At 44.0% G+C, this 26,982-nt stretch overlaps 1 protein-coding gene across 2 annotated transcripts in view; it reads left to right on the top strand.

Moving 5' to 3' along the window:
• The window catches only part of CSMD1 (CUB and Sushi multiple domains 1), a 1,903,837-nt gene that overhangs the window by 1,869,737 nt on the left and 7,118 nt on the right, over positions 1-26,982 (top strand). The window contains exons 58-68 of one of the 2 annotated variants that reach the window (XM_082715632.1): positions 5,411-5,587; positions 6,080-6,259; positions 8,832-9,005; positions 9,399-9,572; positions 11,234-11,307; positions 14,199-14,310; positions 16,004-16,183; positions 17,468-17,512; positions 19,993-20,154; positions 23,312-23,424; positions 24,194-24,281. In XM_082715632.1, the coding sequence (XP_082571758.1) occupies positions 5,411-5,587; positions 6,080-6,259; positions 8,832-9,005; positions 9,399-9,572; positions 11,234-11,307; positions 14,199-14,310; positions 16,004-16,183; positions 17,468-17,512; positions 19,993-20,154; positions 23,312-23,424; positions 24,194-24,281 (1,479 nt within the window). The remainder of the gene's footprint in view (positions 1-5,410; positions 5,588-6,079; positions 6,260-8,831; positions 9,006-9,398; positions 9,573-11,233; positions 11,308-14,198; positions 14,311-16,003; positions 16,184-17,467; positions 17,513-19,992; positions 20,155-23,311; positions 23,425-24,193; positions 24,282-26,982) is intronic. The other variant, XM_082715633.1, reaches the window with a different exon arrangement.

Raw genomic sequence — 26,982 nt, forward strand, 5'->3', positions numbered from 1 at the left:
ATTCTAGGTATCGGTATCCTAGAATAGGGCCAGCTGAGAATGGGACAGCCCCATAAGTCTGGTGAGCATTCACTGTCTGAGGGTCAGAGGGACAAGCATGAGTGGGACCCAGTGATGCAAGGACTTTTGCTGCAGAGTTGAGAGTGGACCCATGATATTATAGGTCATACCCTACTGAGAAACACTGGACATCTGGCCAGTCAGAGCTCTCACTGTGTGCTTAGGACATTTCACAGATGCCCAGAAAACTTCATACATTATGAATATGTACCACTTCCCTAAAATAAGTGGAACATGCTAGAACTAAGAGCAAAAACATGTTAGGACTAAGTCTGAATAGATGTCCTCTAACAGAGAATGAAACTGATGGCAGGACCCCAATGACCTACAACTAATTTAAAAGTCCACCAGAACAAATCCCAGCATCTTTTGAAGGAATGACATAATCTGGGCAACATTTTGTTCACGATGTCTGGCATACAATGAAAAATTACTACATATGCAGACGTCATAACAATATTACCCATAGTCAGACAAACAAACAAACAAAACAGACAATAAAATAAGAATCTTATCCTGAGAATACAATCCTGAGATGAACCAAATGTTGAAAATAATGCACAAGGGCTTGAAGAGGTTATTTAAAATATCTTTTCACACTGAAGTTAGAGTCGTAAACAGATAAATAATTTCACAAGAAATGAAAATAATTAAAAAAACAATCATATGGAAACTCTGGAATTGAAAAAATAGAGTATCTGATATAAAAACTTTTGTAGATGAGCTTAGCAGATTAAAAATGGCAGAAGGGTCAGTTAACATGAAGACAGATCAATGAAAATTTGAAAACAGAAATGAAGAAGAAGAAAAAACAATGATATCTTATGGGATAATATCAAATAGTTCAACATACTTTTAATTGGAGTTCTAGAAGAAAAAAAAAAAAAGAAAGAATGGAGCAGAAGGATGGTTGAAAAATTATTGGTTAAAAGTTAACCAAATTGGGGTGCCTGTGTGGCTCAGTTGGTTAAGCAACCAACTCTTGATTTAGGCTCAGGTCATGAGCTCAAGTCTGTGAGCTCGAGCGCCATGTTGGGCTCCATGCTGGGAGCCTGCTTAGGATTCTCTACCTCTCCCTCCGCCCCTCCACACCTGCCCCCCACAAACAAAGTTTGATAAATTTTTTGGGAAAATATAGCTCCTGAAAGTCGAACAAACCTCATTGAAATACATTGATATTGTGTTAAGAATGGTCACTCACTTGGGTCTGTACATTCTATGTCAGGTTCACTGATATAAAAAGCCCTTTACTTTGCACATTTAAAAGGTGAAAAAAATTAGAACAGCTGAGAGTGAATGATGTCTTTCTGCAGAAATCTCACTTTGGTGCTGTGATATAACACCTTGAGTTCTACTCCAGCAAAACAAGTGAATTCATTTATTTGATTAGGAGAGCTTAATTGGATTTCACTTCATAATACACCTGATTCAGACTATACAAGTATTTTTAGAGTAGCATTTGGTTTATCTAAAGTTAGAAATTCAAGTGTTTCTTATAAAATCCTTAAAAACTTGGCCATTAATCTGTGTACAGAAAGAAGAAGAAATGTTTCAATATGGCAAGCATTTCTCAAATACTTTTGATGTTCTCAAATAGTTATGCTATTCCTCACAAAACCGACTCCCTCCAAACCTGCATTGTATGGAAATCATGGGAAGTTGAGTAAATAATAGTGCCATTGACTCTCACTATAACAACAAATGACAGGAAGGGATATGTACATAATCTTACACACCCCCCAACACACATATTTAAAAAATTTTGGACAATCTGTAGCTTTCTGTCTTTTTTTTTTCTCACTTGTTATTATAGGTCTGGATTGGGGGGGCACATATTATTACCTATAAAAATGGGGTTATCAGTGACTTTCTCATTTCCACTTAATGATAGCCATGACCATGCATTCAGCCCACTGAGAGCATCTCTTTCCTGATGAATCAACCAAAAGCCTTAGAACCTGATGGGACACTTGAATAGATGGTAAAAAGAAAAGAAGCTTTCATAAAACACAAAATAAAAATATTGTAAAATTTTAATCATCAAAGAACTTGTATTGCTTTTTTTTCTTATAAAATAACTTTATTAAAAAAGATTTTTTTTCATTTATCTGACACAGAGAAACAGTGAGAGAGGGAACACAAGCAGGGGGAGTAGGAGAGGGGGAAACAGGCTCCCCACCGAGCAGGGAGCCCAATGCAGGCCTTGGTCCCAGGACCCTGGGATCAGGACCTGCGCTGATGGCAGATGCTTAATGACTGAGCCAGCCAGGTGCCCCCTATCATAACTTTGAATATATTTCTCATTGTGTTTAGTTACCAATTTTTTTGAGAACTCAGACGATAATCTTAGACATTCTCTTGTACATACAACAAGTTACTTCTTTCTTGCTGCTTTGAATATATTTTTTCTATCTTTTGATAATTTGATTGTGTTTTTGTTGATCTCTTTGAGGTTATCCTACATGGAGTTTGTTGAGTTTCTTGGACTGTATATTTGTGTATTTCATCAATTTTGAGAAGATTTAGCCATTTCTTATTCAAATGATCTCTCAGTCTACATTAAGTTCTACTTAATGATGAGCCAGTGATACCACTGGCTATCTTCACATTTGTTCATTCTTTTTTCGTTCTGCTCCTCAGAGTGTACAAATATATTTCTTTTTATTTTTAAAGATTTTTTTATTTATTTGACAGAGATCACAAGTAGGCAGAGAGGCAGGCAGAAAGAGAGGAGGAAGCAGGCTCCCCGCTGAGCAGAGAGCCCGATGTGGGGCTCGATCCCAGGACCCTGAGATCATGACCTGAGTCGAAGGCAGAGGCTTAACCCACTGAGCCACCCAGGTGCCCCTACAAATATATTTCTAATATAGTTCCATGATGTCAATCATGTTTTCTTTGTTAGCAATCCAGTCTTTTAATTATAGATTCATTGACTGAATTTAGGAAACCGCTTAAATATATCATTGGTTTTAGTTGCCTTACACAACTCTTAATCCTCTTTCCCATGAGACTGTGATAAAGCCTACATCTCATACAGGTAATAGATGTGTGATCACAGTGATTATAATGAAAATGACAACACATCAGCTACCATGTGTACCCGTACTTCTGCTAAGATGCCAGATTGTGTTCAAGGCATATTGCACGCAGTGTGTTTAATCTTACAACAACTGAGAGCAATCACCTTTATTATACCCATTTTAGAGTGAAGATGGTACATGTCAAGAGCTTGGTCATTCACATTCACTTAAGTTGTGTGAGCCAAGACTCATACTGAAGCTATTTAGCTCAACTTAACAGCCATGATCAAAATACAGCATGCTATGTGAGGTGTTGGCGGCTGTAGACAGGAAGTGGATTCGGCATAAGTGTAGTGGCCTTTTATTATAAATCAAGTAAAAGAAAATTATCTTTTACTGGAAGGAGTCACGTTAACCAAATGTACTTGGAAAGAAAGGAAGTATTTAAAGAGTTTTAACTTTTTACTTATAAAAAATCTTGTTTCCCTTCTGCTGACTATAAATGTAAGCTGCCATTTTCCTTTAAGAGGTCCTCCTGTATCATGATGGCGTTAATATGAACACAGACATATTGAGGGTACTTTCTAGTCTTCATCTTCATGGGAATAACCATAAGTGAAAGTGTCCCTGTCAGGGAGGAAAAAAAAGTTAACCACGAATTTGATTTTGTAGAATCCAGTATTTGAGGGACTTTCTAAACATTAAGATGGCATCATCATGATGGCTAGTCTCTTACTGACAATGTACGTGTCTATAAATTAAGTTGAATATGTCCACCAATCCCTTGTCTCATTTTAGCATTATCCTTTACAGGTGACTTTTAAAAATTGCTACACAGATTTTAATAGCAGATATGATTAGAATAAAATACAAGAACATGGTTGTCTTGTTGGTTTGCTAAATTATGAATTAGATTAATACAACTATCTTCCATGCCAGGCTTTCTGTTAGTACATCTACCCAATAACTGTCATGTACTAAATGATAAATCAGTGTTTGTTGAACGAATAATTGTCTTGGAGAGTCCAACCTCTTGGTGTGTTTGCAGTATGACATTTCAACTGATATTACAGCCATAGCAGAACTTTTGAGCTTTAGAGAATGTTAAGTATCATCTGCTTCATGATTGGTAACTAGATCTCATTTCAATGGTAGCCGGGAAACTGTGGAAAGATCTGTGTGAGGAAGGGTTGTAAGTTCACAGCAGGTCCCTCAAGAAGAAAGGGTTGTCATGGAGTGGCTCTGTCTGTTGTGGGTGCAGGTGGAGAAGCCCCAGAACACATGCTTTGTGCTCGTCAGACAGGATCTAGTCTGAGCTGAGGGCCGGCATCAAATGGTGGGCGAGTCCCTAAATGTCTGCTACATGATGGTTCTATGCTATGCACATTTCATAGTCTGTTTCCTTCCATACTTCTAAGAAGAGTTTATCTTTGTTCTCAAGGCTAAGTTCGAGAGTGGAACCATGAGAGAGGCCACAGCATTTGTAAATATTTGGTCATTCTCAGAAATGGTCTCAGGATACATTCCTGTTATTAAAATCCAGCCAAAGGTCACATTCTTTCTCTGACTGCCGGCGGCACATTATGTGGGAGAAAAACTTAACATTCTGTGATAAATAGACTCAACTACCAAAGGCAAAAAAAAAAAAAAAAACCTTGTTCTGGGTTAAAATCATCACCTTGATACATGCCCACAAGCTGCTGAGTTTGCTTTGCTGATTGAGGTATGTGCGAGGGACACGTGTGGAGTTTGGAGCTGCTAGCCTGCCTGTGGTCAGCCGGCATCTCGCTGCCCGTATGTGGCATTGTTTGATCTGGAGAGCAGCGGGGAGCAGACGAGGAGACACTGGGTGGTCCAGGCGTGATTCATCTTCCTCAGGCATCCGTCGTGTTCCACCAGGAATTACCCCACAGTCGTGAAGGATGACCTGATGGGTCCAGAAATAAAGAAAATCCATCAGCTCCTACATGAAGAAGGCCTTTCTGAGTCGCTAATACCATATAGATCCTTTTAAAAAAAATCCTCATTATTTTTTGTATTATAAACAGGCTAAATCTCAAAAGTAGCAAGGCGTTGAATTTTCAATGCTTTAATTCACTTTTTAATTTGTTCTGAATAATGTACTTGAGGAGGAATAGTATGACCATATAACTCTCACATTTGTAACTCATCGAGAAAAGAATGGCATGAACCGTAAAGTAAAATGCATATTACACATGTTCCATAGTAATAGAGCCTATTTTAAAAAACCAATATGTCATCTGCTACACTGATGACCTTTGGTCTCAGGCATTTGTCATTTTGGTCTGTCTGTGTCCTTGTCCCCATAGCTGTGTCCTGTGGAAATCCGGGCACGCCCACCAACGGCATGATTGTCAGCAGCGACGGCATCCTCTTCTCCAGCTCGGTCATCTACGCCTGCTGGGAAGGCTACAAGACCTCAGGGCTCATGACGCGGCACTGCACGGCCAACGGGACCTGGACGGGCACGGCCCCTGACTGCACAGGTTAGTGGTCACTGTCATGGATGCTTGAGGCCATGACCATGAGATCTACTTGACTGAGAAAGAGTCATTTATTTTTTTAAGTATTTTATTTTTTTAATACATAGAGGATAAAAGGATATACACACGTTTGATACGATGATGATTTATTAGGTAGTTGGAGCTCTTTCTTCACTTTCTAATCTACATGGCTGAAACTCTGTTCAGTGGCCAGTTTGGTTGGACATTGTAAAGCTGGGTCCAAAAAAATGTCAGTAGACCATTTATTGTCCAGGGAACTAAGGAAAACATTCAATTCTCTGGTCACATTCCAAACACACTGGCCCCTGACAGTCGGTCAGGAGTGTCCTCAGAGGACAATGGTGTTCCTGTAACAATTTTCTGCTCAATCATGTTGAATTACCGCTTAAGGGGAGTAACTTGAACAGAAACCATGACTATTTAATGGTAATTTTGTATTTTTCTAATTTTTTTTGGTCGTCTTCTGCTCATTAGTTATAAGCTGTGGGGACCCAGGCACCCTGGCGAATGGCATCCAGTTTGGAACGGATTTCACCTTCAATAAGACCGTGAGCTACCAGTGCAACCCCGGCTACCTCATGGAGCCCATCACGTCATCCACCATCCGCTGTACCAAAGACAGTACGTGGAATAGCAGCAAACCGGTCTGCAAAGGTGCGCGCCATCACATTCTTGGTCTTATGCACACGGAAGTGTTCACTGAGTTACACTGGCGGCCTCCGCAAGCATTTTTGTAGTCCCTCTGTGTGCTAGAAGTTCCTGTAAGCTCGTTTGCAAACAAAAATCACTTCATTTTCTTAATACGGTAATCTCAGTTTTAGAGATGGGAAAACCGACTCGCAGAGTTAGTAAAGGGTCAGGGCACAAATCAGAGACAAGAGGTGTTGGGACTCAGACGACAAGCACGCTACCACTAATTGTATGTGTGTGTGTGTGTGTGTGTTTTAAGATGTTGTTTATTTATTTGACAGACAGCGCACGCCAAGGGGAGAGGGAGAAGCAGCTCCCCACTGTGTAGGGATCCTGACATGGGACTTGATCCCAGGACCCTTGGGGTCATGAACTGAGCTAAAGGCAGATGCTTAACCAACTGAGCCACCCAGGTGCCCCTAAGTCTGTTTTGAATATCCGCACATTCCTCTCTCCTGACACACATGTTAACCCCGAATCTATTAAGGATTACAGCAGAGATGATGAGGAAGTGTAAATATAGGACTTTCAAGTCAGCTTAGACAGAGACGCTGATCATCACATAATGGCAGAGAACCTAAGTACCATGGTGTTTTGGGGGGTCCGGCTGCTGGGACCGAACCTGCAATGGGAATACGGAGGTGGTATGAGAACATTTATGACTCGTGCGGTTGGACTTTCCAGGGAGAGCAGAGAAGGCTGAATCCAGTCTAGTGACCTGAATGGCAGATCAGCAGGGGTGGGCTCTGATGGTGATGGAGGAAGGGGCCCAGTGAAAGTTGTCCATAGGCAGGGGTCTGCATGGTTTGGACCCCTGTGCGAGCAACTGCAAGCAACACACACAGGTTTTCTTCTCTGCTGAGCCAGAGTGGAGCAGGAGGGCCACAGAGACAGCTGGGACATGAACAGGGCTGGCCCCAAACACGAGTGTGGCACCTGGCTCCGTATCGGCCTAGGATCAAAGACAGTGCTATGGGAGTCATACGCTAGATGCTGGGCAGTGGTGTGGTCGTCAGTGGGCTCCGAGAGACAGATGGACTTGGGTTTCACAAGGACAGAGCTTGGTGTGAGCCTCAGTGAGAGCCCAGTGCTCAAGTACACGGCTTCCTCTCCCTTCTGAGGCAGCCATGTTCTGAGACCCTGCTTCCCTTCCACTGGGGGTAAGGATCACCGTGTCACCTGTCCTTCCACCTGCCATATTAACGTGGCGCTATTGCAAAGCCAGCACTAGACAATGTTGACTGAAACTCACAATGTAGTGTCAGGAGGGCTCTACTCATCTGTTGATGTTGATGAGGAGATGACAGTTGATGTTGATGTTGATGACAACGGCCCATACAGTTGTCCATTCTCTGGGATATCTTGTGTTTTTATCAACTTCTGTTTCCCTTTCTGATAGTCAAGGTGGATGTCATTACCTCCATGGCCAACCAGGCCCTTCCAGATGAGACCACTCTCACCCTCTGAACTGGTCTCAGGCTAGACCCCCCTTCATGCCCTGTGTGGAACCATGTGACTCATCACTACTCTCGCCTGGAGCACTGTCCACTTGCTTCTCCTGTCCAGAGCACATGTTTCCCACCCCCTCCCATGTGCATTCTCAGAAACATTGGTTGAAAACATGCCTGAGATTAAGGGCACTGGAAAGGCCTGTTTCCAGCTGCTGGCTGTTCACGTGTGATTCTGTGTGTGATTGTGTCTTCTTCACATGAGGATGTGTGAGTGTGAGTACAAAGGAGAAAACATGGGTGAGAACATACATATAGCTGAGTCTCTTCCCCTGCTGCCTTCTGTCATGGCACACTTCCTCTGGAGTGGGTGAAATCCAGAAAGCTCCTAGCTCTCCCAGGAAGATGTGTGCAGTGTTCCCCAGAGCCCTGCACTGTAATGGCCAGACTGGGAGGGACCATGTAGGGCCGGCATGAGCTGCTGATCATCCGTAAGAACCGCACTCATCTCTGTGAACAAAGTGAACGTCAGGCTCAGGGACATTGTACAGCAGTGGCTAGGAGTATAGCACAGAACCTCTGTAACCATGTAACTGCCTGGTTTTTAATGACTCAGCCAAAGTTTCAACAGTCTATATCTCCTAGATCTTATGTGCTGTCTTTAGATGTGAAAAATTCAGGGAGTTTACCATTTGTGCACATAAATCCAGAAGGTTGTGCTCATCCTGCATGAGTGATTTGTCCTCTGGAGCCACCATGAAAAGACACGTATTAAATATGAATATCTCTTCCTTTCTTGGCCTTGTATCTACTGAGAAGGTCATGTTCAATCCTGCTTTCTCTTACAGTGGAGTATGCTGTGACTTGGCTTTGCTTTTTTGTACTTGATCTAAATTAATGAAGAAATGCTGGAGAAAACTTTTATTATTTTCATTTGTTGTTTTCCTCAGTCCTCCTCTTATTGAAAGAAAACAGCCCGATCTAGATGTCGTCTATAATTTGGGTGAAATGAAAATGTAGGTCATCTGAGGGTTGCAGCAGGGCGAAGGCCCTGGACATTCAGTCCCGTCTGTTTTTTTTGGAAACAGCTGTCATGTGCGGTCAGCCGCCGCACGTGCTGCATGGAAAAGTGGAGGGAACGGACTTCCGCTGGGGTGCCAGCGTAAGCTACAGCTGCGTGGACGGCTTCCAGCCCTCTCACTCCGCCATCCTCTCCTGCGAAGGCCACGGCGTGTGGAAAGGAGAGGTCCCCCAGTGCCTGCGTAAGTCTTCCGGCAGTGCTGGCTCCTGGGGTCCCATGTGCTGGACCCATGTGAGTGCTTTCCAGTCCCTGTCATTGCTGGCCCTGCCACGGGAGGCAGGGGCTCTCATTCAAGGCAGACCCCTCAGTCATTGATGGGTTGAATAGTGTTACCCAAAGATTTTTTTTAATTTATTTTTTATTTTCAGCATAACAGTATTCATTATTTTTGCACCACACCCAGTGCTCCATGCAATCCGTGCCCTCTCCAATACCCACCACCTGGTTCCCCCAACCTCCCACCCCCCACCACTTCAAACCCAAAGATTTTTGCAGATGCCCAGTACACAAGTTGGAGAAGTTAATCTGACCCAGAGACGTGGACCATTCGCTGACTCCTTGTTGTCTTCCACAGCTGTCTTCTGCGGAGACCCAGGCACCCCTGCGGAGGCGCGACTCAGTGGCAAAAGCTTCACCTATAAGTCGGAAGTCTTCTTCCAGTGCAAATCTCCCTTTGTCCTGGTGGGGTCATCCAGAAGAACCTGCCAGGCGGACGGCACGTGGAGCGGCACACAGCCCACCTGCATCGGTAAGAACTAAGCGGCAGCCCCAAGGGTGCTTGGGAATATGGACCTTCTCTCTAATATCTGGTCATTTGTTCCCATAGTTGTTCCCACAGTGTTCCCATAGATCGTTCTCTGTGGAAGCTCTCCTCGGCTACTCTGGTTAAATGGTACAGACCAAATTTGGAATTGAAGTTAGGAGGCTGTTAAAACACCTGCCAGACTTTGTTCTCTTGTTTCTGTGTCCCCACGTCAGCAGCAGGTGCATTCTTGCAGGGGAAGACAGTGTTGTTGAAGATGCTAGGACTGGCCTGTTCCAGAACAGCCACCACGGGAAAGACAGCCTGGCTGTTGCTTGGTGCCTGTCCCCTCGGTGCCTGTCTCTTGTCACGGGTCTGTCCCCCTTGAGCCCCTGCACCAACAGTGCCACGAGGCCTGGGGCACGCACATGCTGGTGACCCGGGAATATGACAATGAATCTTGCAAGTCAGAAGATGCTTTTCCATGTGACTTAAACCCCACATGTTTAGGTGGAATTTCTGTCTCAGGCAGAGGATTCAGATACAACTGTATTTGTCAAAAGCCACATTATTAGTGGCATAGATACCAGAATGGATCATTTTCACTAAGAGCAGATTTCTTCAGACCTCACTGCGGCAGACTTGTTTACTGATGGGCTACTTTTTTTCACCCAGCTGTACTGAGCTGAAGAGGAGATGTTCTGCATGTTTGCAGGAGACAATTAATGATCTATAGTCCTGGTTGTTTTCTAAGAAATGGAATGATTTCTACTTAAAAACAAAGGTGGTCAGAAATAAAGTCACTGAAGCACTGTTTTTTTTCTTTTTAAGATTTCATTTATTTATTTGACAGAGATCAAGCAGGCAGAGAGAGAGGAGGAAGCAGGCTCCCTGCTGAGCAGAGAGCCCGATGCAGGGCTCGATCCCAGGACCCTGAGATCATGACCTGAGCCAAAGGCTTTAACCCAATGAGCCACCCAGGCACCCACACTGTTTATTTTTAATAAGAGTCACGTTACTGCTGTTTCATTCAAACCATCGCTACACACTTGCTATCTGGATACTAAGACAGGTGTTCCTCCCTCCCATGTTTCTCTTGAAAACAAGTGTTTCCATGGTGGCTAGAGAGCAGCAAATAATTGAAGCTCCATGCTCCTCCTTGCTCAAGTTGTGCATGTATTGAGGAGGCAAAATGTGACTTTGGGTCTACCATGTGTCTCAATTTTGAAGCATTCAATGTATTTCTAATTTGGAAGTCTCAAAGAAAATTAAGAAATTGCAATAAGGTGATGGATGAATAAAAGAGATGGTCATTAATGGAATCCTTAAATCTAAGGGATCATAATCATTGAAGACAGTGTATCAGGAAACAGCCAATAGAGTACGTTGGACCAGAAAATGGGAAGGAATATTCATTCCAACACAGAAAATAATACACAGAGCACTTTAGAATCTGAAGGACTCAGGGGCAATACCTACAGTGTGGAAGGAAGAGGAAAATAGCAATTTACTTTAATTTTTAACTTTCGTGCAAAAATCTCATACATTTGTCAAAATACAATTTTCTCAATTTTGTAAGACCTTTTAGTAAAAATATTGGAATCCTTATAATAACAATATCTGGCACTTGTGTTCTTTCTTTTTTTCTTTTTTCCCCTGAAATTCAGACCCTGCTCATAATTCCTGCCCAGACCCTGGTACTCCACCCTTTGGGATACAGAATAGTTCCAGAGGATATGAGGTATTCCATTTTTATTGTACTGTGTTTGTCTCTAAGTATAAAATAGGGACAACACCTGAACATCTGTACATGTTTTATGCCCCCTGTCTGAGTCATGGTATATTTCTGAAACAAATACATCCAGAGAGGATTTCTGCCTGACGTTTTAACTGTCAGAATTGGAATAGCGGGGTGTATCTTCATTCACACAGTATCAATTGCCGTATTAATTTCTATCTGAAAGTATGCATAATTGGGTGCTTTTTGTCTGCTGAAATGGCACAGCAATTCTCAAATTGGAGTGACTGGTTACCGAGTAGCTACACAGAAAAAGCCCCTGCTTAGTGACCTGATATAATGGGAAAGGAGTATTATATTTTTGAGTCAAAAACTGGAGAAAATGCGCGCGGGCCCTTTAGCGTACACTTACGTTGTGATGTTTCTCTTCCATGTGATCCCTCTGTATGAATTACTGGCTTGCTCAGTATCGCTTTTGATGTTCATTTAACTATTTAAATAAAATGTGCATGAACACACACAAAAAAAGTACATGAACACTTTAGGTACTATTAGAAGAATACCTAAAATGGAAGGTAATGAAGCCTGAAATAAAATGTTTGCACCATCTAAAGTGATCGAGTGACTTCAGAGCTGTATGATGACATGACTTTGAAAGCCCCAGTGACATATGTATAGTGCTTTCAAGTTAGGGACCCCATTAATTCAGAACAAAAGACTTCTTTCTTCAGCCCCTTCCCCCCAGTCTCCACTGAAACCTAAAAATTCTAAAACGTAAAATTCTCATTTGGTTGGCTCAAGCACACATTGGTTACTTCCTGACGGCATTCTTACACCCTACAAAGGAAAGTCACAGGGGTGCCTAATGAGTTAAATCCAGTGTATTTGATATCAGGTCTCAAATATGGCTGAATCCTCAGGTAAATGCTCTCTGGCATGTAGAACTGTAATGCCACATATATGGGGTTCCTGGGAGATACTGCATGTGAGTTAGCTCTTGCCAACTCACCACTGGTTTGGGCACTTCTAGATCTGACCCTGAGGAGCCCATGTGAAGTCAGTATTTCTTGGGACTCCTTTCACCAACCTATCCCTGCCGTCTCTCTTAAGACAGGAATAGGGATGGATAAACTTCTCATGCCCCTTATAACAAAATAAAGTTACACCAAAAAGAATGATACATTGTATCCAAAAGCAAGATTTGCTAACAAGTTACAGACACAGATGCCATCTTTTCAAGAGGTGCTGGACACAGTCAGGAATCTCCTCAAAACATTTTTTTTTTCTTTCTTGCTCATCAGACACATTAAGTTTTGAATATAACAGACTTTTGTTTGTTCCCTTCTGCACCATATTCTGAAACATGCTTACGCAGAGTGAGCCATTTTAGTCTCAGAATATCTCGTGTCCTGCTGTGTTAATTGTGCGATTCAAATGACTACCCTTTCGTCTCTAGCCGTCCACATCCCATCAGTTCTAAACACCAGGTGAATTTACAGTGATCAGTCTGGAGTAGTCAGGGACCTTCTGCTAGGAGATCCTTTACCGAGAAGGACACTGTCTCTTCCTCCTACCCCTCCATGAGAGAGGCTCTCCGTTGTCTTCCCACTAGTGAATAATTGAGCATGTTTGCAGGTCTGATGGGGTCAGTGACATGCGGACAAGGAAATTCGGTGGAGGCTATCCTGACAGGTGACAGACTAACCTCTTCCTACCTCTGAATCTTAAATCCCTTATTCCTTGGCAGTTTAGATAAATTTGAATTTTTTTTTTTTATATATAAACCCTAATCCCTATTTGGGCACCAGTGGCAAGAAGTGGCTATGCTTTTCGGACAGTCACTGCTCAGTGCAGCAACTATTACCACACGCGTGACTCATAGTTATTCCTCCCCAGATCCCAGTGAGGGAAATGAGAACTGGGCCAGATGAGAAAGCAAAGGTCAAGCAATGAAGCGTGGGTCTGTCTCCTCAGAGCAAGGGCCAGATGGACTCTTCCCCTGTACACTCACTTGGCTTCATAATTAATGCCTTAGGAAAAGACTTGGTCCCACTCACGAGTGCAGAGGGTACAAAGCTGCCTTTCAGGCACAGACCACCTCTCTGTGAGCTCATTTCTGTGCCCTTTTCTCTTCCCCCAACCTGGTCCCATGTCCCAGGCATAAGTGATCAGGGCTTGTTTGATTCCCTTCAACACATGACCCTAACTCATCCTTTAAAAACGTCTTTAAAGTGGCCTTTAAAAAAGACCACTGCAGCTTCCCCTTTGAGGCATGTCCTGTTAGGTGAGGAAAGCGGATTAACATACAGACACTTCCCGAATGCTGTCTTAAGCCATGTATGATGCCTTCTTGCAAGTCAGGAGAGAATGTGCAGAGAAAGTAAAATTTACCAAAATGCCGAGTATTAAGGGGCAGGGGAGGTTAGCTTGCGAAGGTCCGGAGGGAAGTTATTTTAGGCATGCAGGTGGCAACGAGTAGTTCATGTATCTGAGACTTCAGGGGAACAGATTGAGTTTTGAGACATTCTAAAATAGAGCAGGAGTTGGCCGGCTCCCAGAAGCATCAGCAAAAGTAATTATTTAATCAATACCACCTGGAGTAGCAGGGAAGGAATGGAAAAGGGGAAAAATCATCATCACAAACCGAGAGGAAGGCTGAAAGGAAAGAGAAAAACCACATTTTTGTTACCCAAATAAACTCCTCGTGACTGGCCATCAGTCACTGTGTCTAGCGGGGTCTCCTCGTGGGACAGTGAACGATGAGAGCGGCAGTGTCCCAACGCTGGTGAGAAGTACCGCTGGCGTGTGCACCCTGGGATGCACTTCCCAGCAGGATGGCTTGAGGTCGCCTCCGTCCGCTCGGCCCCAGAGCTAATGCTGGATTTCCTCTGTAGGTTGGAAGCACGGTGTTTTTCAGGTGCAGGAAAGGCTACCACATTCAAGGTTCTACGACCCGCACTTGCCTCGCAAATTTAACTTGGAGTGGAATTCAGACAGAGTGTATACGTAAGTGTTATTTCTTCCCCCACAGCCAGAAATGGCCTGTTTATTCTCGGGTGTCTAGGAGGTGTTTACCCTCCAGAGTAGTAATGAGGAGCTGCCCTATTTTTGTTTGTTGGATCTTCTTTGATTCCCCAAACCAGAATTTCTCAGAGTTTGATTCCCTAGGACTGGCAACATCAGCAGCCCGTGCTAGTGCGGTAGCATTTAAATTCTCAAGCCGCACCCCAAGACCTACAGAATCAGGAACTTGGGGGCTGGGGTGCAGGTGGGAGCAAAGGGCGGGAACAGCAGTCTGTAACTCAGCAGCCCCTCCAGGTGGTAGTGGGGCACACTCAAGTCCGAGAACCGGCCCAAACCGAAGACAGGTGAATGCCATCAGTTACACTCGCAGAAAGAAAGCTTTCTTCAGCATGCTGTCATTCTTCTAGAATGTTCACATCAGCTCAGGAGAGAAGGGTAAAATGGATCATGGGATATTACATAGAAATATCTTAAATGTTATTTTTGAAGTCTATATGAATTGGTCATTCAAATCATTACTTTGGATCAAATTTTATTTTTTGACTTAATCATGAGAAATAGGAGAAATGTTACAGGAATCCTCCCGAAGCCGGTATTTCATCCCCTATCCGTTTAGTGAGATACAGAATCTTAGTCTTACTGTGTGAAACCTAAAAAAAAAAAAATAGAGTGTTATGAAAAATTATTTTAATAGTATGTAAGATATGATGTTTTGTGTATTTCTCACTATTAGAAGTGTATTTATTTCAAAATTATCATTGCTAATACTCTAGTCAAGTTACATATGTGATATCCCATGCACACCCGGCACGCATATTTGTCTGTATATGCACACGCGGGAGTCTGGACAGGTTGGTGCTTGCAAGTACCTGGTATCCCTATGCTGGAAATTTACTGAAGCGTAAAATATCATGACACTGAAAACAATTGCATCTGTAAGTTTTATATTGTCAGCTTGTTTTATAATCATCTGTGGAGTCCTTTGCTTGAGACGTAGGTATGAACTTTATAAAGAAAGAAGTCACTAGAGATTTAAACATCACAATCTTATTCACTCCTAAATTAGATTTTCAGGGAAATAAGAATTGATAATATTCAAATTAGGTTACTAAACACAAATTAAGCTTTTACCAAAATTGACTATTCATTTAACTGAATAACAGATTTCTTACCTGCCATCAGACAAAAATCAAGTCATATTTCTAAATATTTGCCCATTGTGTTTAGCTGATAGGACTGGTCTTTTAGGGCAATTAATGTGTTTATTTATCTTAATAGTATTTTAGAAGTGATTCGTTTCAATGCTGTGATTTATATTCTAATTTTCTACACATAATTGATGCACATAAATGTATGCACATAAATGTAGAGAATGAGATTCAATGGACGGATGGGTAGATAGGTAGAAAGACAGAGAGATGACAGGTAGGTACTTGGAGAGAGGGTGGCAGGGAGGGTAGTAGAGCGAGCTGAAACATCCCAAGTGCTCAGCATTTTAAACATTGCAGAGAATTGGGGGGATATTTAAAGCTACCGTATTCAGAATTTTGGGTTTTAATTTTGACTTTACAGTCATTTCCAAATTTTGGCATATTTCCTTATTTCTTTAGATGCATGTGCTAAGTCTATCATAAACAGCGGTCGGTGTTTTCTAATGGAATCCGTGCTGTTTCAGCCCACACCTGCAGACAGCCCGAGACGCCAGCCCACGCGGACGTGAGAGCGATCGATCTCCCCACCTTCGGTTACACCTTGGTGTACACCTGCCACCCGGGATTTTTCCTCGCAGCCGGGTCCGAGCACAGGACGTGTAAAGCAGATATGAAATGGACAGGAAAATCACCCGTCTGCAAAAGTAAGTCACCGGTGAGGGAGGGAGCACGCATCCTTGCAGAGCAGAGGAGCGCCGGCAGCCCACCAGGCTAGCTTCCTCGTGTGAGGTCCACCAGGAAGCCACGTCACTGAAGTGATGTCAGTCACCCCAGCCGAATCTGTGTTCATGTGGTGAGCTGTGTGTGTGAACGTGTGCGTAGTCAGTGTTGGGCACAATGGAGGCCCGGTGGTGGGAGCCAACCTGTACACAGTAGTATTTGCTATTCACACTTTAAGCCATGGAGAGAAGCCGTTTGCCTCTAGAAAAGCATTATGAGTTAAAAGGATAGGAATATGCACCATAGCTTTGGAAAATGTACATTTTTCAAATGCAAATGGGCAAATATCCCCAAGCACTGGTGGACATACAAACTAAACTGCCTGTCATTTTTAAGACCACGAGCTGTTTGCTGGTGGAGTTTATATCGGCCTACTCTTTACAGCTCTGATCCTTTAAATTATGAAACCAATTAGCATGAAAATGGATTAATTCCTCACAAATTTGTGCAATTACCAATAGAGTAATGAGTCAGGGTCGGATCTGACAACAGCTGACCTCATATGCTCCAGGAAACGTTGATCATACGGGCCTCGAACACTAACAGCAGAAGGAAAATGACGGAGTGTGATAAAATCTGTGGCTTTAGTTCTCCTTTCCTGGGGCCTCTTTATAGTTATCAAACGAGGAATTCATAAGGCATTTGTGTTTCACTCGCCCTTCACTCTCAGAAATGGAAGAAAACCAACTTTAGAAAGGTGATTTGTAGTCTGACACAGAACCATAAAGGCTCAGAGATTTTGAGTTCAATCCAACATGATAGACCAAATTAAACAGTCCGCAAGGGAAATGATGTGCTGTGATTCCGTATCGACTCGTACTTCCATCAGTTTGGGCGAGGCCTTGGAAAATTAAGAGGGGTTATGAAATCTTGGCGATTTTGTAGGCCATCTTCCCTTTGCGGCCAGTACTTCCCAAACAGGAGTGAGCACAGGGCCATAACCCACCCTCATTTGCAAGGCTCTCTGTTGTAACACACGACGCCTCTTACAGCGGCATGGGTTTGCACCAGTAATCTCCATTTTTCCACAAACACGAAGGATATTCTGCTGTGAATACAGGGGTTTAAAGTGGCTATGTATATGACATTCATATTTTGTAGAACCTCAAGAAATCTGGAGAAAGGAAAATTGCTTCAATTTGACATTTTTTCAGACTTATTCAAAAATACATGTTTTTGAAAATGATAATTTGTCTTTTTACTTGTAGGTAAAGGAGTGAGAGAAGTTAATGAAACAGTTACTAAAACTCCAGGTTTGTATACCAGAACAGTCCTAGATTTCAATCCGATAAGTGACTTGTTCTCTACTCTGCACAGCGAAACAAGTTTTAACACACAAATTTCCGATTCCATTAGTCCACGAAGGAGTTAATGTTTCAATTATGGAAAACACCAAGTCTATAATGATTTCTCTTTCTTCCATAATGGTGGTTGGTCAAGGGAATAACAAGACTTGATTAGGAGGAACCCCTCTGGCCTTCTCACATGCCGTCTCATGCAGAGGGGCTCAGCATTTTGTGGGCAGAACTGGACGTAAAATGTTGACAACAGAATGTGATATAATGGAGAGCCTTATAAAGAGGGTTGCGATTTTTTCTTCTAAACAGGAAGCTAGTAGAAATGAAGCCTTTTGACAGTATTGCCTGTCCGCTTGAGCAGTAAAAAAGAGGAGCTCCAATTTTTTTCCCCCAAGTATCTCCATCATTCAGGCATCCTCCGCCTCCTAAAATGTTCACTATTTGTTGTATGTGGTGTGTTGCTAAGTGCACGACACAGAAAATCGGAGAGATGAAGTCCCACTTCCCAAGGAAGACGTGCATGACTCCAAATCAGCTGGCCCATTCTATCTGTTATAAATACAGAGACTATTTTAATAATTCAGTGTGTCCCCAAATTATAACTTAAGTCAACGCTTTTTTAACAGAAATAGAAAACTTATAAATATATAAGGTCATTTCCCTAGTGTTTTCCTTATTCAGGTTTTAACACTGATTTCTTAGGAAGGTCTATGCTGACCTCAACTGTGGAGAGCATTTATGTAATCCTCTTGTTAAATCACAACGCTGAGTAACACATGTCCGTCTCAGATGAGGGCAGGTGTCCCAACATGATGAAAAGACTTTTTCCAGTGTACACCATGAAGGATAAAGGCTACTTCTGAAAATCGTTATGAATGATTCTATTCCAATGTCAAGTTCGAGTCAAATACAGAAATCAGTACTCTTTACCCAGGAACATGGTCTTCAGGGGAAGGAAACAATCTGTTGTGGTGGTGGTGTGTTTGTTCTGTTTTTGTTTGCTTATTTTTTGTTAAAGATCCGGACACACTCACATGCTTTATGTTGGAGGCACATCCATTCTCTTCAGGGCTCCTCTGCTCATTCCCCTGAGAGGGTCTCGCCAATGGAATGCGGTTCTTTGCGGAGCTCATGCAGCCTAACATGCGTCCACATCTGGATGTGGTGTTACACTGCAAACCAGAAGGGCCCTGAAGGACCATCTTTGCCACGTTGCCCCTGGCCTTATTTGGATACAAACAAGCTGCCTCTGGGACGCTGGTTGTCCCTCACTCTTCCCAGTCAGGCATGACCCACCCAACTGACACACCAGCCAAGACTCTTACCTCAGGGACAAGTGCATTAATAGCTTTCTCTGAGAGGGCATGTTCCAATTAGGGGAAACAATCTTGACATTATTCTAAAGGGTATTAATTTTGGTAAAGGAAAAGAAAGTCCTTGGGTTTGGCGTTTGAACCTTGGCCCCCGGAGGGCCACCTGTGGATAGGTAGACATGTCCAACATCCCTTATCAGTCGTCAGGTGTGTTAGATGTCTCTGCTGATAATCATAGTTTCTAGCCTATTTAACTTCTCGAATTGATCATTATTACAAGTTGAGTCTACTGAGAGCCACAGGAAGGGATGACACACTCTTCCTGAACGTGGCTAGGGTGGGGTTCATGGATGGAGCTGGTCTGGGAAGACAGGGAAATGGAGGGAGGCCCGTGAATACAGGCCCAGTGTATGTGTGGGCTCATCACTAGTTGCTGCAAGTGGATTTGCCAGAAATCATAGGGAGAGATGTATCTTTCTCTATGTACATGACATTTGACAGCAGTGGCTCTGACTTCTTAGTGATCTGGGAGCGTTTTTCACAAGCTTGGAGAAGTGTGGGTGAGTGGGTTGGGCTCTCCTTGTGAGGTCAAGATCTCTGGACCCAGAGAAGCCCTGTCTTCATGAGCTGAGCTGATGTCCTCTGCTCGCACTCTCAGCGCAAGTTTCTGGGGCCAGAGGCTCCTGGCAGATGGCACATGGCAGCTCTCTGAGCCTTCTGAGCTTCCAGAGAGTCCGCCTGGACGTTAAAGAAATATCCCTACATGCTCAGCCACCATGTGCTCATTATGGCCCAGTAAATCACCCTCCTGGAGGGAGCACTGATTCACCCTACCCTTTGGCCCTGGCAGGTCCACTCAGACAGGAGAGTTTTGACATGTAAAGTATTCCTGCAGCAAATCAATGAGCACACATGAATACGCATCTCACAAACATCCCTCCTCATTTCATGTCCGTCCCACGTACGCTGTGAAGGGCCCCGGATCGGCCTTGTCTGTCCTCATCACCACCCCGATCGGGGTCGCTCACTTGACTCTTAGTACGCCTCTGTGTTGTGAAAAAGATCTCGGCCTAATTGTTCCGTGTGTGCTAACGTTCCTCTGGTTTTTCTCCCCTCCAACAGTTCCTTCCGATGTATTTTTTGTCAATTCCGTGTGGAAGGGATACTATGAATATTTAGGGAAGAGACAGCCCGCAACTCTCACGGTGGACTGGTTCAATGCCACGAGCAGCAAGGTGAACGCGACCTTCCTGGAGGCCTCGCAGGTGGAGCTGAAGTTGACAGGTAGGCCCTGGGGTGTTCCCTTTTAGGAACTGCAGACTGTAGACGAATACACCTTGACCCTCTCACCCGGGAGGGGGCTGACGGTGATCACGCGCTCCTTAAGAGTCCGTTGGCTTGGCACCAGCGGCATCTCCTGGGATCCTCTGGGTAACGGGTAGGTCGGTGTTCTCCTCTCTGAAGATGACAAAACCAGTAGAGAAAATCTCATTATTGCTCTAGATTATGCCCGGGACAGACTGAGTCAAAGGTGTGAGGTGGATACCCAGATGTGCCTGTCTCCACACTTCTTACCGTTTCCTTTTCTTCAGCTCACGTGCCTCTCAGCCTCTCAGGAGACTTTTCTTTTTCTTTTTCTTTTTCTTTTTTTTTTTTTTTTTTGGTGGGGAGGGGTCATCCCACTGTTAGTACAACAGCAACAGTTTTGGTTCAGATGCCGGACGCCGTCCTGGGTACTTACATACATTATCTTCCTCAGTCCTACCTCAAGCCGCTGATAGGGGCAGCCGTATCAGTCACGTTCTTTACTGATAACTGGGCGACGGGAAACAGAGAGAGACCCAGGAAGCTCTAGTGGCCTTCCTAAGGGGAAACGGCAGATGGACCATGTGAACTCAGGAACCCGAATTTCAGAATCTTGAGGCGACACTCTTTTTTTTTTTTTTTTTTTTTTTTTTAGATTTTTTTTTTTTTTCCCCCCCAGTGGTTCTTTTTTTTTTTTTTTTTTTTTTTAATTTATTTTTTATTTTCAGCATAACAGTATTCATTATTTTTCACCACACCCAGTGCTCCATGCAATTCGTGCCCTTTATAATACCCACCACCTAGTACCCCAACCTCCCACCCCCCACCCCTTCAAAACCCTCAGATTGTTTTTCAGAGTCCATAGTCTCTCATGGTTCACCTCCCCTTCCAATTTCCCCCAACTCCCTTCTCCTCTCTAACTCCCCATGTCCTCCATGCTATTTGTTATGCTCCACAAATAAGTGAAACCATATGATAATTGACTCTCTCTGCTTGACTTATTTCACTCAGCATAATAATCTCTTCCAGTCCCGTCCATGTTGCTACAAAAGTTGGGTATTTGTCCTTTCTTTTTTTTTTTTTTTTTTTATAAACATATATTTTTATCCCCAGGGGTACAGGTCTGTGAATCACCAGGTTTACACACTTCACAGCACTCACCAAAGCACATACCCTCCCCAATGTCCATAATCCCACCCCCTTCTCCCAAACCCCCTCCCCCCAGCAACCCTCAGTTTGTTTTGTGAGATTAGGAGTCACTTATGGTTTGTCTCCCTCCCAATCCCATCTTGTTTCATTTATTCTTCTCCTACCCACTTAAGCCTCCATGTTGCATCACCACTTCCTCATATCAGGGAGATCATATGATAGTTGTCTTTCTCTGCTTGACTTATTTCGCTAAGCATGATACGCTCTAGTTCCATCCACGTTGTCGCAAATGGCAAGATTTCATTTCTTTTGATGGCTGCATAGTATTCCATTGTGTATATATACCACATCTTCTTGATCCATTCATCTGTTGATGGACATCTAGGTTCTTTCCATAGTTTGGCTATTGTGGACATTGCTGCTATAAACATTCGGGTGCATGTGCCCCTTTGGATCACTACATTTGTATCTTTAGGGTAAATACCCAATAGTGCAATTGCTGGGTCATAGGGCAGTTCTATTTTCAACATTCTGAGGAACCTCCATGCTGTTTTCCAGAGTGGCTGCACCAGCTTGCATTCCCACCAACAGTGTAGGAGGGTTCCCCTTTCTCCACATCCTCGCCAGCATCTCTCATTTCCTGACTTGTTGATTTTAGTTGAGGCGACACTCTTAACCACGAAGATGCTTATCACCTTGGTGTCTACATCAAATGTCTTTAAAAAAATTTTTTTTCATTTATGTCACTTCTTACCACCATGTATCCTTTTGTACACGAGGGCTGGGCTTTTCCCTGAGTTACCCACCAGGCGGCCCTGGGTCTGAGGGCTAAGAGGCCCCGGACGGCCCCTGCTCTGTCGTTCAGCACTGGACAGACGCAGGCTTGACCTTTAGAAAGAATGACGGCCGGTCGGCTTCCCCCATTCCTCCCTGAGACGAACCCAGGATCCTCCCGGAACCTCGAACCTGTCTTCTCTGCAGAGAGGACATTCGGGCGCGTTATTATCCATTTACTGCTTGCTTGTTTGTTTCCTGATTTATCTGTGCCCTTCCACGGGCGGGCAGCGCTCTGGCTGCCGGCACACCCTCCCCGCCCCCTGGGCCACACCGTGACCTCTCCTCTCCGGGTGACATTCTTTTTTTTTTTTTTTTTTTAAGATTTTATTTATTTATTTGACAGACAGAGCTCACAAGCAGGCAGAGAGGCAGGCAGAGAGAGAGGAGGAAGCAGGCTCCCCGCTGAGCAGAGAGCCCGATGCGGGACTCGATCCCAGGACCCTGAGATCATGACCTGAGCCGAAGGCAGAGGCTTTAACCCACTGAGCCACCCCAGCACCCCTCTGGGCGACATTCTTAAGCTCTCCCTCCAGTCGCCTCACAGGTGGCTGCAGCTGTGACCTTCGAGTCCCTCCGACCCAGAATCGGCCGGTGACACAAGCACGCCCGACACACTTTGTCCGCCGCGCTGTTCGTCTCAGGGTTGCCACTCATCCGCAGAAGTAGCAAGATTTATACTTATGGTCTTAATCTCTTTGTCCTCAAAATTGAGTGCAATCTGAATTTAAAATCCTAGATCAAGGGCGCCTGGGGGGCTCAGTGGGTTAAGCCTCTGCCTCCGGCTCAGGTCATGATCCTCAGGGTCCTGGGATCGAGCCCCGCATCGGGCTCTTTCTTCAGCAGGGAGCCTGCTTCTCCCTGTCTTTCTGCCTACTTGTGATCTCTCTCTCTGTCATATAAGTAAGTAAAATCTTTAAAAAAATGCTAGATTAAAAAAATAATATTATAAATGAATATGAGTATTACCTTGATTTCTGCGTGATGGAGATGTTGAGTTTAATGAAATGGGTTGTACCCATCCAAGCTAGGAAAAGCCTTAAACAGGAAATGCTTTTGAAGGAAACAGGGGGTCTAAAGCGACAATTTAAGAATAAAAGTAACAATTTCTGTTATTATTATTATTATTTATTTATTTATTTATTTTTGGTAGGCATTTATAAGAAAGAAGAGGCCCACTTACTTCTGAAAGCTTTTCAGATTAAAGGCCCCGCAGATATTTTTGTAAGCAAGTTTGAAAATGACAACTGGGGACTGGCTGGTTATGTAAGTACTCTCGGTGGGGACTGTCACTCAGCACGGGGGGCTGACCTTTGCTGTCCGTGCGCGTGGAAGAGGACGGCAGCAGGGGATTGCCGAGGGGAGCCGGGTGGCGTCTGCTCCGGTGGTGTCTGCTCTTTGAAAACACCTTGTTCCCTCTGCTTCGCAAACATCATGGTCCTTTTACCCCTTTGTTTTAAGAAGGAAGAAACCTTGACAAACAAATGAGCAGTTACCACTGGGGACAGAACAAGAGCTTAGACCCAAGTCCTGTGCTTAAAGGCACATTCCAGCAGGAGTCTGAGCCCAGCCACCGGGTAACCACTCTGAAAGCCCGAATAAAAGCTCATTTCTAGACGCAGAGACTTCCCAGGACTCATCGAGATCCTTCTCCACGAGGCAACCATGTGTGTTCTAACACATTACATGGCCTCAGTGGTGTTCACCAGCCAAGAGCTGGGTCACAAAGTGATTTTGATGTCATCTGGGTTATATTCATGTAACAGTCGAACAGTCCCCTGCACAAAGGATGGGTAACCTATGTTGTAAATTTTACTATTTCTAGTTAAAATGAGATACTGAGAATGTAGATGTGAGCTAAGGTTCACGTAGGTCTTTTCCAGTTTTAACTGCTCCAGTCCCCCTGGGACATGGGACCGAGGGCAGAAATATCTAACTGTAGTATCTCGCCGTGACAGGTACAGCTGCCCGGCGGTCGAGGAGCGCGCCATGAATCCTTACTGTATGTTGTTTTCTTCATTTTCGTGCATATCAGGTTTCATCAGGACTGGAAAGAGGGGGATTTACTTTTCAAGGTGATATTCACGGAAAAGACTTTGGAAGATTCAAGCTCGAAAGACAAGGTAACTGCTCTTACGTTCTGTGTTTGAAATCGATCGTCAGTTTGGTCTTCCCACGCCGGGGCTGGAAAGTAATGGGAAGGCACATGGACAAATCGCAGGAGGGGAGAGCGGCCTTTACGGGGGAGGGAGAAAGAAGTGCTGTGAACAGCACAACCCAGCAACGCCGGTCTGGAAACAAGAGGCCGCGTATGGAATAAACACCCTTACCCTAGAAAGAGACAGTAAAGATGTGGGAAAACAAGGCAACGATGAAACTCAGTTAAAGAATTAAGCCAATGACGTTGCCCTGAGAAAAGTACCAGAGGAATCAGGAGTGGCCAACAAACGACACAACAGTCTTTAACTTCAAAAAAATCCGTATTATGGCAACAACGATTTTCCATTTTTCATTTTTAGAATATAAACTTTTTAAGCAGTTATTCTGGGGAACAGTAGAAATGGCCACTGGGGTGCTCCATTTTGGAGGGATGTTTGAGGTAGATACAGGTGATTTGATGATACCTGTCACTGAGCGTGTCTGCCTTTGGATTTCAACCAGATGAACGTGAAAATCAATAGTGCATCTCACTCTTCTATCATCAAAGAGTTGCTTAAGTACATAATTTGACACAACATGTCCCATTAAGTAGGGAGCTAAATTTAATTCCGTATTTTTCATTAAGAGGTGAGGACTGTGTATTGACGTGCAGGGATATCTATGACCTCTGCAGGAGAAAAGCAGTTTGCCATAGACAGACAGACGGGTCCTCCCGCTACCTTTCTCTACGACTTCATTTTTACCTTAGTTCTCGAAGAGAGCAATGCCGGAAGAGAAATCGCTAGATGAGGTTCCTGTGTCAGCCACCAGCTGCTTCTGTAATGTAAGATGGCTTGCAGTCTTCTCAGGCCTACTTCTTCAGCTGACATCCCAGTAGGGAAGTCCGTCCTGCCTTGTCACCAAGATTAAGAGACAGTGTGAGCCTTTGCTTTGTGCTGTCTGGACTTCTTCCCTCACAGAAGTCCCTGTTGTCCCTGCTGACAGGGATGAGAAAATGCCTTTCTGTAGGGAGACTCGCACATGTCTCTCTGACCAGTGTAGACCGCTTTACTTGTTTGCCCCTACAGGCTTTGATACCTGAGCTGCCTTTCAGAGGCACGTGAGTGTAATATCCTGTGACGGCTGTCATCGGTTACTCATTTTGTAAGACTTCTATCACGATATGGAGCAATCCCAAAGGAAAGGCATCCTAACCTGTACATTACTCTGTATAAAAAAACGTGACGTGATGAGTACTACTTGTCATAGGCAACTGATGAATCACTAAACACCACATCTGAAACTAATGATGCACTCTATGTTGGCTAATTGGATTTAAACTTTCAAAAAATTAAAAAATAAAAAAATTCTTGACCAAAAAAGAATAATCGTAAAATACTCAAATTCCGCCGTTCCAAAGGCAGTGCTTCTAAGTAAAGAGCTTTAAATCATAAGTCAGCCATGGTGGGTACGGCACTTTAAACTGCGTTACGTTATTTTGAGGCAATGACATAGAATGAATGCACTGAACCAACACTAATGACGAGTAAAATTCTCTCTTGCTCGGAGCCAAATCCCTGCAGTTCTCTGTCCTCCTTTCTCCCTGGGCACACGCTCTAGTAATTCTGCAGAAGGACGCCCCGGTGAGCTGTACGAGGTACCCCGTGGCTGTCTGGGTTCACTCGTCCGTGGAGGCTGGGCTCACTCTCACTGGGCCGTCACAGACACCCTTGCCTGGCACCCTTTCTTCCTAATCTCACAAAACAACGGCTTGCTTTAACAAGTGATCTCTATCCCATGTGATGAGCAGTTTGTTGTCAGGAAAAGCAGTTTGCCTCGCGGATCATTTTAATCACAAGAAAGTCTGCCCTTCAGCTAATTAGAAAAGTTGATGTTTCTGTATGCTTCACCAGCGACCATTCATCTCAGATTTGGCTAAATGGTTTTTATGGATAAAAATAAATGTCTTCATTGTCTCCAGTCAGTAGATAAATGGGAAGAAAGAGATTTGTAATAAGTGGACACCAACCAAGTTGGGTAGAAAGGACACTCCGAAGCAAAAACAGGTGTAAGAGACCAAACGATAGGCTGGCTTCCCCAGGTAAGCCGAATTGTCCCAACTGCAACTCCAGGTGCACACACACACACACACACACACATACAGAATGGAAGAAAAGCAGTGCAAAGTATGGACTTGTATCCAGAACATATAAAGGGCTCATCTGGTTCAATAACAGACACAAATAACCTAACTAAAAAATTGGCAAAGGATTTGAGTTGGCATGTCTCCAAACACCCACGAATGATCGATAAGCACCTGAAAAGATGCTCAACATCACGAGTCCTTCGGGGAACATAAATCAAACCACAGTGAGACGCGCCCCTCCCCCAGCAGCACCAGGATGCCAATGAGCAAACAGACAAGCGTGGCCAGAGTGCGGAGAGATTAGGACCCCCGTACCTCCCGGACGGCGTGCACCAGTGGTCCAGCCACCATGGGAAACAGTCTTGGCTGCTTGTCAAACAGCTGATCATGGAATTAGCATGTGGTGCCGCCACTCCACTCATGTACGGCCAACAGAACACGTGTGAGAATGTGTTCACACGAAAACATGGACACCAGGCGCATAGCAGCATTATTCCTAGTTGGCTACACCGGGGAACCACCCAGATACCCGTCAGCTG

This window comes from Mustela nivalis (genome assembly GCF_964662115.1).
Source record: "Mustela nivalis genome assembly, chromosome: 20".
Classification (NCBI taxonomy): Eukaryota; Metazoa; Chordata; class Mammalia; order Carnivora; family Mustelidae; genus Mustela; species Mustela nivalis.